This window comes from Myripristis murdjan, chromosome 24 (assembly GCF_902150065.1).
Source record: "Myripristis murdjan chromosome 24, fMyrMur1.1, whole genome shotgun sequence".
NCBI lineage: Eukaryota > Metazoa > Chordata > Actinopteri > Holocentriformes > Holocentridae > Myripristis > Myripristis murdjan.
Window position 1 is genome coordinate 8608865 of NC_044003.1, and position 10304 is coordinate 8619168.

Here is a 10304-nt window from a genome sequence, read left to right on the forward strand (position 1 = left end):
TTTGGTGAAAAAAAAACATGGCAAATATGCCCCATTTGGTTGTCAGAAATGTAGTAAAGCATTCACCCGTAACTCAAACCTCCGTGCTCACTACCAGTCAGCTCATAGGTTGTCACCCAAAGAAATTGCAGATCTAGACATGAAGCGCAAGTTAGCTAAAACTGCTGCATCAGTCAGTTTTCAAAACCAGGAAGATCAAGCTCCAGTGGCTGAAACTGCCATTGATTCTCGTTCATCAGTGGAGAACACAAGCCGAGCATATTTACCCCAAGATGTAGTAAATCGGCAGTATCCATCATCAGCTTTTGGACAGCATACTAATCAGAAATTGCAAGATGACAATCACCCCAAAGGACTTCATCCCTTGCAAACAGCTCCCATGCACAACCAAGAACTGACTTCATCAGCAAATGCCCACACCTCATCATTAGTTGTACAGTCTCAACAAGCAGGCTCTACTGCTGAGCACTGGTTAGGTGGAGCACAGAGAACCTTGTCCACAGCAGCCACCCAGTATATGAATGGTAAACAAGATGGAGGCCATTCACCAGTAGTGTCTGCTCCTCCAACCCAGGGTCTCTCTGGCCCTCTTCAGGCTAGTGTGCCTGAGTCTCTAGACAAACAATCCACTATCAACAAGCAGGCAATAACTAAGCCAAACATAGATGTTACTAGGAAGACAAAGAGAAGAAGCTTGAATCAAACAGTGAGTTCAGTCCATATAGACCTTATCGCTGCGTTCATCAAGGCTGTTTGGCAGCCTTTACTATTCAGCATAATTTGATCCTCCACTACAGGGCTGTTCACCAGTCTGCCTTGTCAGCATTGGAGGTGAACAAAGAACAGGATCAGTCTGAGGGACTGAATGAGTCAAAAGACCCTGAGGAGGAGGAGCCAGAGTTTGAGATCCCCCAAGTTTCAGAATTCAGATGCCAAGAGAAGGACTGTTCAAGAGTTTTCCAGGAAGTTCCCAGCCTTTTGCAGCATTATCTTCAGCTCCACGAGTTCAGCCTTGATAAGGCTGGTGCTCTCCTGTCCAGCATCAACCTCGGCAGGTTTGTTTGTGGTCAGCAGGGATGCACAGCATCCTTTACTGCTTTCTGGAAGTATATTGGGCATGTCAAACAAGAGCATAAAGAGGTAAAACTGTCCAAACCCAAACCAGTGAATGTCCTGTTCAGGTGTGACATTGAAGGCTGTGACCGTGCGTATGCCACAAAGTCAAATCTACTCAGACATACAATGAAAAAGCATACTGATATTTACCAGCCTAAACGGATGACTCAAAAGATGACTGAAGAGCGTGTTAAACAGAACACTAAGAATTCCCATTACCCTATCACCAAGACAAGCAATGGAAAAGAAAACATTGAGAGCAATAAAAAGATCCTTCAGAGGACAAGTGACAAAAAGAGAGCTGACAAGGCAAAAAATAATCACTGGACTAAATATGGAAAACCGTCCTTGAAATCAAAGGAAGAGGCATCTGCGATGTGCACTAAAAAGTTTGTCCTGCAGTACCCCTGTATGATAAAGGGATGCGAGTCTGTCATGAAATCAGAGCGGAGCATAATGAAGCATTACATGGGACATGGACTCGCAGAAAAGTATCTGGAAGAGCAGAGGAGCCACTTCATATTCTGCAAAAAGTTACCAAGGCAGAAATGCCGCTCTATCAGGAGCGATGATTCTAAATCAGAGAATACCTCTGACCTGTCAGACACAGAGATCGTAGATACTGGCATGGAAGGCAGTGAGTATGAAAGTTCAAAGCCTGTCTTGCGGAAAAGGATGGCCACAGATATGCCTGCTCCATTTTTTAACAGCAAACTGTCAAATGATGAAAGTTCAGAACCTGCTTCTGACGGCTCAGTGGTGGTGAAGCGCAAACGAGGACGTCCGAGAAAACTGATTGAAAACATTGTGAAACGGAAGAGGATCCCAAGGTCAAGCAAAAGTCATGTAGTTTACAACAGGGATGATGAATCAGATTCCTCGTCTTGCCCTGCCCCGCTGCAGGAGGAGATGAGTGAGCAGAGCGCACCATTGAACTCTTTCAAGCCCATGGGATTTGAAATGTCCTTCTTACAGTTTTTGGAGCAGTCAAATACAACCAAACCTCCTTTGAAGAGCAAAGTGGAGCTGCCAGTAATGATGAGAAATGCATCCCGTTTGCACGCCAAAGAAACGTGTGTGGGATTCAGCAACCGTCAAAATCTGAAATCGCTAGACAAAGTGAAAGTCATTATCGATGGAGCCTATTCAGATGTCACTGAACTTCTGTTGAGACAACTGCAGGATATGCGGCCCACAGTGATATTGGAAAAAAATGACTAATTTTTTTCTTTCTTTTTTTTTTTTTTAACATAGAATCTCAGGAGTAGAATGAGTGAAATCTGCTGCAGATGGTGCCCTACATTCAGATTTTTTTTTTTTTTTTTTTTTTTAAATTATCAGTTATTCAAAACACATTTTGAAATTAACTGTAATATTGTCAGTAAAATGTTTCATCTTTTTATAAGAAAGTGTATAGCATGTTTATATTTATGGACTACAGAATGAACTGAGAATCAAAATGCAAAGTAAAATGTGACATCAGTTTATGATGTCTTAATTATCCCTATGGGACTACTTACAGACAAAAGGACACTGAAATGGATTGTATTGTTGCCTATAGTTTGTGATTTTAAGATGTTGACAGTTGTGTGTGCGTGTGTGTGTATATACTGTTTTGAATCACCTACTGCCACCAGCAGTCTCAATATAATTAAATGAACAGCTTTTATTACAAGTATTACTTGCTGTTTTATTGCATTGTTCAACTGTGCAGTTTCCATTTGACTTTAATAGAACTTAAACGCCACCCAAATGTGAAATGTTAATTTCTTTGTTCTAATGCCCTCTGGAGCTGCTGCATTGACAATGAATGGGAGAATAGTTTTGCAGATGGTAATGATGGTATGAATTTGCTGTAGAATTGTGTAGGTGTCAGTCAAATCAGGTAATTCTTTCTTATAGTGTCTTCAGATCTGAAATGTTCTGTTTATCCACCCAGAAGATACTCAAGTCACATTTGCCATTTTTTCAATTTCTCTGTAGCAGCTTCAGACTATATTATTACATTACAAGTTAAAATCTTTGCTGTTTTACATGTCGTATGTGGAGAGAATCAGTCATGCTCACAAACCTTACCGTTTTCACCATGCAGGAATGGAGTGATCTTCCTCTTTTACAGCCGTTTGCAAACAGCAATAACAATAATTAAAAAAAAAAAAAAAAAAAATCAACAAATAAATAAATAAATACATCAGGGAGGAAGTGGTTCACATCTCTGCAAGGACAGGAATGAAGTTCTTAAAGCTTAGTTAAGGCGGTATTATAATCTCATTGCACTTCACATTTTCATATCTAACACAATGATATACCTGAAATGGTGTAATTTAATTGATTTATTAGTGTTTATCATACACCGTCCGAAGCCCACTGAATGTGGGACTTCAAGATGAATTAATCATATACAAGAAGTAAAACAAAAATGCACAAAATGTACAAATATATACATATTCTAGATGTCACATGTACAGTACAAAAGGGTATCTAGACAATTTATATTTTTATGTTTATCATTTAAAAAAAAAAAAAAAAAACACGTTTCTAAACTCTTCGAAGGCTGTTTTCAGGGCCAACGGGTAGACAGTGAGAATGTGTTTATGTTTTCCATTTATACTTAAATTACATACCAGCTGCCCATGTTTTCATGTTAAAAAACAAAAAAAAACAACAACCTGGTTTTCAATCCAGAGACGTAAAATTCAACAGTGCTATTTATCTAACATATTTTCATAATGTTCTTCAGGGTTCCACTGTCGATGGGAAAATGAGCTCTCAGTCAGCCCAATCTAAGACAGGTCAGGCTGGTTTTTATTTGTAGACGGCTGCTGCTGTGGGCTCGCTTCTTTGCATTGTGCGAGCTGATGTGTGGCAGCCTTGTTGACAGTGGAAACAGGTGGGTGGCAGTGACAGTAAGCCCTGCCCTCCACTGGGACATAGCGCTTGCTGAAGCATTTCCAGCACTGTTTCCACACAATGTACAGCATCTCTGCAAAATTTAGGGCAATGCACAGAATAGAGGTGCAGCCCATGATGTAGAGGAACACTTTCTTCTCGGTGGCTTTGGCGATGTAGCAGTCCACCGTGTTGGGACAGGGCTCCAAGCTGCACTGAAGCAGTATGGGCACGTCAAAGCCGCTGTACAGGAAATAAAAGGCAAGCAGGGAGCCCACTTCAAAGGTTGTCTTGAAGAGCAGGCTGACAATGTAGGTGCACAGGAGGCCTCCATCGATCCTGCCCCGGTCCTCATAGAGCTTCCGGCCGTGCTTGGCCTCCCGGTACTCCCTGTATGCCACATGGAGGGCCACCAGCAGGGAAGGGGTGGACACCATGATGAGCTGGAGGGCCCAGAGGCGAACCTGGGAGATGGGGAAGAAGTGGTTGAAGCAGGCGTTTTCACAGCCGGGCTGCTTGGTGTTGCAGACAAATTCTTTCTCCTCATCCTTCCACACCTGCTCGGCCGCTGCGACGTACACCAGGATGCGGAAGATGAAGAGGATGGAGAGCCAAACTCGCCCGATGACAGTGGAGTACTTGTTCACCCCGCTCAGGACACTCTCCAAAAAGCCCCAGTTCATTTTCCTGTGGTCTCCACTCTCCTGTTCAGGGAGGAAGGTCACACTGACTCAACTGGCAAAATGTGAAATATTCACAGGCTTATTTTCTCAGGAAATTATCCCTAATGAAACCTAATAGTGCTTTAGCAATTTTAAGTTTGTCTGTTGTTCCTTATCATACAATACATGCTGGTTTTTTTTGTTTTGTTTTGTTTTGTTTTTATCATAATAGTGTCACTGTACTATTCTTACACTGTTCCTGTGTTACTCATTAATTTATAGTCACTTTGATAGGTTATTAAGCTTTTTTAAAATCTCATACAGTATAATTTTCCTATGGGGAGCTTAGGTGCTGTGCTCAACTACATTTTTATTGACTTGATCAATGCGATTCTTTATTTCCTATTGTATAACTAGGCTATAATATTTCTGTTAACTGTCCCATAGGGACTAATTGTGAAACCAGGTAGCTGCTATCGATCTATCTAATCAATTTGCTACTGTTTCATAAAAAAGCATAATATTCATAATAAGGTATTTTGAGGGCATTGTGATTTTTTAATATATCTCACGGTCAGCCTTCAAGATTTGTTTTCTTTAAGATATTATTGTTATCAAACTGTATTAATCATGTTGGGTCCCGCTCCCTTCCCCAAACAAAAAGTAATGTATTTATCAGGAGCGCCCATGTCCAAATTACTGTGTACTCTTCTCTTTTTTAACACATCTGGGTTTTACCCCAGATGACCTGTCTCATTTAGATAAAGTGTCTTAAAAGCTGTGGAAGCAGAGGATGAGGAGATGGAGACTTACCGCTGTAGATGTGCCTTGGCGTTACCTGAAGGTCCGTTTGGGGCTTTTTGTCTGATGCCACTGCTGTCACACACACACACACACACCTGCAGGGACAGCGCTGTGCCACACCTTGTGTAACCAAATGCCTTATTCAAATAGCTGCTTCATCACATGGAGGTTATATCCTCTGCCTTAGTTGCTTGAGGTGAATTTACACTGAAAAGTAATACCAATTAGTGTGTGACAAATTAAGAGCTCTCCAGGATGTTTTTTTTTTTTTTTTTTTTTTTTTTAAATGTCGAAAATAAAATGCAGGTATGAAGCCCAGCAGTGTTAGTGGGTCTCTATGTACACAGGCGGACATCACCATGGTGCACTCTAATGCAAATAACATTTTCTCCACGTCCTGTTTGAGCTCGGTGTGCCTGAGGGGCTGCTAATGACTAAATTGAACTTCAAATGAGAGAATGAAATGATTTTTTTTTTTTTTTATTTCTCTGACGTGTAGAGAAACTTAGGCTGATCATGTAACTTTGATGAGAGGGATATTGCATTACACTGGTGATTAATAAATAATACATTGAGGCTGAGGCTTACCTCAACCTGTGCACTTACTGTGACAGTAAGACAAACTCACCAGGTTGTACACCCTGAAAATCCTCATTTAAAAAATCGCCTATACCTAAAAGTGCTTGTGCTGTATTTATTCAATGTGATATATGAAAACAGCTCTTTGTATTTGCTCTCTCCTAAATTGTTAGTATTTTTGTGGTATTATTTAGATTTCTTATTCTTAGGTTATAACTCATTATTGACATAGTATAATCCAACATAGTATAATCCAACATTTATCATTGGATTTACTCATGCAGTAACCATAAAATAATCTTGCATTACTACATACAGTGCCTTTAGCATATTCCAACCACTGGGGGGCGCTGTGGCATTACAAGTAGTCTTTTTTCTGTCACTGTCACTGCTGTCGTTGGTTTTGATGACTTTGAAACATGGCTGCACGCAGAATGTCAACATAGCCCCGCAAGTCTGCAATGTTCATTATTTACTCGTCTTTCTCATCCATTTACTCAGCGCGGTGTCGGTGGTAAAGTCGCCCGGACATGTCAGACGCCGAGGCCGGGAAGGGGAGGGAGGCTCCCGGGGAGAAGGGCTACAAGACACCGGGGCTGCGGGGTGCCCGAACCACTACGCTCTTCAGAGCCGTGAACCCCGAGCTCTTCATCAGACCAGTGAGGCTGAGTCAATATAGTTTTATAGGCCTGTTTTCTTTAGTTTTTATTATTTATCATTTTTATTATTTAATGTAATTTTTTGATTTAATTTTATTTAATTTTGTATGTTTCATTTCATTGTATTATTATTATTATTATTATTATTATTATTATTATTATTTTCAAATTCAGTTTACTCTTAATTATGCTTTCCAGAGTGGGTTGGCATGCTACAGTTTTTTTTTTTTTTTTTTGGTTGTTAGTTTGGATATCAGTTTTTGTTCATATTATCCTGGAACACAAACATCCTATGCAGATGTGACAGTCTCAGTAAACACCAGCACCAGCGCCTTCTGCTTGATCTTCCTAAATAACCCACCATCACCTGATGTTTTTTTTTTTTTAATTATTATTATTATTTTAACGGGGTTATTTTCATCCTTTAGAACTAAGCTACCTTGGACAACAAATGATAAAGTTAAAAATGATCAGGGTGTGAGAAATGATGACAAGGATTGGATTTTTTTTTTTTTTTAAGCTTAAATTGGCTAGAAACAAGTAATGATGTTGCCTACCTAAATGACATTTTTAGCATGAGCTTGAACTGGATTTGTCTTAAGGTTAGGGTTTTGGTAGCCAACCCCGAGGTGGTTCCCTTGGAATATGACATGAGCCGTCTTGTTTTGCAGAATAAGCCGGTGATGGCGTTCGGCCTGGTGACCATCACCCTGTGCGTGGGCTACCTGGGCTACATGCACGCCATGAAGGAGAACGACCAGCAGCTGTATGAGGCTGTTGACAGCGAGGGGGAGAGATACATGAGGAGGAAGACCTCCAAATGGGACTGAGGACAGGACAGTAGACACAGAGGACACACGTTGTCACAGTGTGTGTGTAGGACTGAGTGGACTGAAATCCTAATGAGTATGTCACAGTTTCTATCAAATGGCTCCACGTGAGATTTTTCTCTAATAAAAAATAATCACTGTGGTCCTTGGTTGTGATTGGCCGAGCCAAGTTGGAGGCTTTGACCCCACAGCTCTTTGTCAAGAACTGAATTGCTTGCCAAAAGAATATAATGTCATTTATTTACTATCAATTAAAAAGAAATGTTTTTCAAAATTGCTCAATTGTTTTTTTTTTTTTTTTTTTTAAATACAAAGACTAATATTATTATACGCTGAATATTATATTTCAGTGTCATGTAGGCAATAACATGGCTTAAATGATATTCAACCTACCCACCTAAACTGCCATGTAAAGTGGACCTACATTGTTTCCATGATCTGGAAATTAAACAAATGAGAGGGGGGAGATGCACTGACAAAATATTGAAAATGCACATTTCTTGGAACTTGGTTCACTGTTGTGCTTATTGAGCAAGATAGATTGAAAAAGTATTCATACCAGGGTGAGAAATGTGTGGGTCCAGTTGCGTCGTGTCAGCTTTGACACCAGGAAGAGGCCTCATTTTAGGCCTTGCAGGTTATCTCGGCATTTATCTGAGATTTGGGATGCCATCCAGGTGTGTCACCTTGGCTGATGTGTTAAAACTGACTCTGACTGAACACACACAGTCTTTGTTGAAACCTTAAGTCGTGTCACCTGTTGTGAACCAGGAAGATATTCCCATAACCTCCAAACACTATGCTGGGCCAACTGGTATCGGTCATGTCTTTTCAGCCTCATTTGCATTGCAGGTTTTGTCACCCATGACATAAATCAGTTGCTGTTACGGGAAAAATTTTGCTCCACTGGTTGAAGAGTCAACTTTATTTATTGAGCAACTGTTAATGAGAGCCCTGTAGAATGAAATAATACACACACAAAAAATTACACAATAAAACAATGAAATAATACAGATAAAATCACCACAAATAACAGAAATTAATGAGTAGAAGTGGATTATGTGGACGAGATTGTTTAGGCCATTACATATAGATCACATGGAAAATCCTGACATTCACTTTGATTCAAGAAATAACAATAATCATATTTTAAACTCTGGAAGGGTTCAATCCAAATTTGTGGATATGTACAACTGTCCCATCACTAAAAATGACTCTGACTCACAGGGACAGAGGATGTTTGCTTGAGAGATTTCAGTTTTATAGCACATATTTTCCACTCTGGACAAGAAACTGTAATAATTTACTCAGATTTCATTTCAACCGTCATTTGTCAGCTGTGCTCTTCCACTTGAACCACTGTCTGAAACATTTCATGACAGGCCTTTGTTGCCACCATGTCATTTTACACAGAGAGCACATGGAGTTAACACCTTTTATCATTACCTCTTCTCTCTAGATTTCTACTTTTTATTTTTGTATTACCAAGGGCCAAGATGCTGAGGTTTGCACATTGCCAATCAGATCACTTGCAAATAACAATGTGCAGATAGTTTTTACTAAAGATCAGAGTTGAGAAACAAATCCGATTTGCCTGCAGTCTGAACAAGGCCCGTATGAAAGTGGCCCAAATCAGAACTGAAAATGTCAAATTCAGTGTGTTTTTTAGCTGTTCACACTGGCATAAAAAGTCAGATCTATGTCACTTTTGAGGAAAAAATCAGATCTAGGCCACTTTTTACTGAACATAGCCATTGAGAAGGGCCTGTTGAGTTGGGTCGGGTCCCTGGTAACAAGGTCACCCGGGCACCTTCCTTTGGTGGATGTAGCCCCCTGAGAGGCTGGAGGAAAGGCTGGAGGAAAAGTGACTCCCAGCTGGATTTGGAGCGTCTCTTGACCCCCGGGAATTGCTGAAGGAACCTGCTGGGGGAAAAGATGTCAGGGTTGCTCCGGTTGCCCTGTTACCGTGATCCTGACTGGGATGAATGTTTAGAAACTGGGTGGATGGATACAGCTTTAATTTAAGATAAAATCTGTCTCACTTTCTTCCATCTGTATGGGTCTGTTTTCAAGAGCCGACAAAGCACTACCTGCTGCAACCTGAGCACGCCATAAATGGGGCCGAGCGGGAGGAACAATGCGGTTCACACAAAGGTGAAACCAGCAATGGTGTCAAACATTGACAGCACCTGAAGGCAAGAGACAACAGTCCCTCTGAAACAAGTCAGCATGAGGGAGAAGTGGTACGAGGCTGAGCCGATTAACTGAAACACCCACTAATGCTTTGAAAACTTAAAGACATTACAGTAACACTCTGCACATAGGAAACGCAGACGACATTTTACATAAGGCCTGACATACTGAATGCAAAGTCATACAGAGGAAAAAAAGAAACTTCAGGAAGGGGACATAAGGACAGCACCAGGTTTAATAACCCCTGCCTTTTTTTTTTTTTAAATAAAGTTAATTTGTAGCTGCAATGATGATAAATAGCCTCTTGCATTTGTCAAGGCCCCGCATTTGGTGTGCACTGATTTGGATTTGGTCAACAAATTTGTCATTTGCTTTTGTTTTCTCCCTTAAGATTCAGCTTAATGGATTAAAGTAGTTAGTATGATTACACAAAGTAGGCAACTGTATCGAACTGAATGTGCTCCCTTCCTCAAAGAGAGACGTGTGGTTTGATTGAAAGCATAGGCCAAAACAATTTACACATCTTGAAACAAGCCTAGTGCAGTATAAGGTGATATAGTAACACAAATTAA

At 40.5% G+C, this 10304-nt stretch overlaps 3 protein-coding genes across 4 annotated transcripts; 2 read left to right on the forward strand and 1 right to left on the reverse strand.

Annotated features, from left to right (window-relative positions):
- Positions 1-139: 139 nt before the first annotated feature.
- LOC115356614 (zinc finger protein 292-like) lies at positions 140-2797 on the forward strand. The gene is made up of 2 exons (XM_030047832.1): positions 140-172; positions 676-2797. The coding sequence occupies exons 1-2, from the start codon at positions 140-142 to the stop codon at positions 2335-2337; spliced, it is 1695 nt and encodes a 564-aa protein (XP_029903692.1). The 3' UTR covers positions 2338-2797.
- Positions 2798-3899: 1102 nt separating this feature from the next.
- gjb7 (gap junction protein beta 7) lies at positions 3900-5534 on the reverse strand. The gene is made up of 2 exons (XM_030047833.1): positions 5481-5534; positions 3900-4709 (listed from the first exon to the last, which is right to left on the reverse strand). The coding sequence occupies exon 2, from the start codon at positions 4686-4688 to the stop codon at positions 3900-3902; it is 789 nt and encodes a 262-aa protein (XP_029903693.1). The 5' UTR covers positions 4689-4709; positions 5481-5534.
- smim8 (small integral membrane protein 8) lies at positions 4548-7817 on the forward strand. 2 transcript variants are annotated; one of them, XM_030047148.1, is made up of 3 exons: positions 4548-5511; positions 6552-6709; positions 7381-7817. In XM_030047148.1, exons 2-3 carry the CDS (start codon positions 6581-6583, stop codon positions 7537-7539), a joined length of 288 nt encoding a protein of 95 aa, XP_029903008.1. In that variant the 5' UTR covers positions 4548-5511; positions 6552-6580; the 3' UTR covers positions 7540-7817. The 2 variants fall into 2 exon arrangements, with proteins under 2 accessions (XP_029903008.1, XP_029903007.1); XM_030047147.1 differs by lacking the exon at positions 4548-5511 and having other exon boundaries at positions 6340-6709.
- Positions 7818-10304: the final 2487 nt, after the last annotated feature.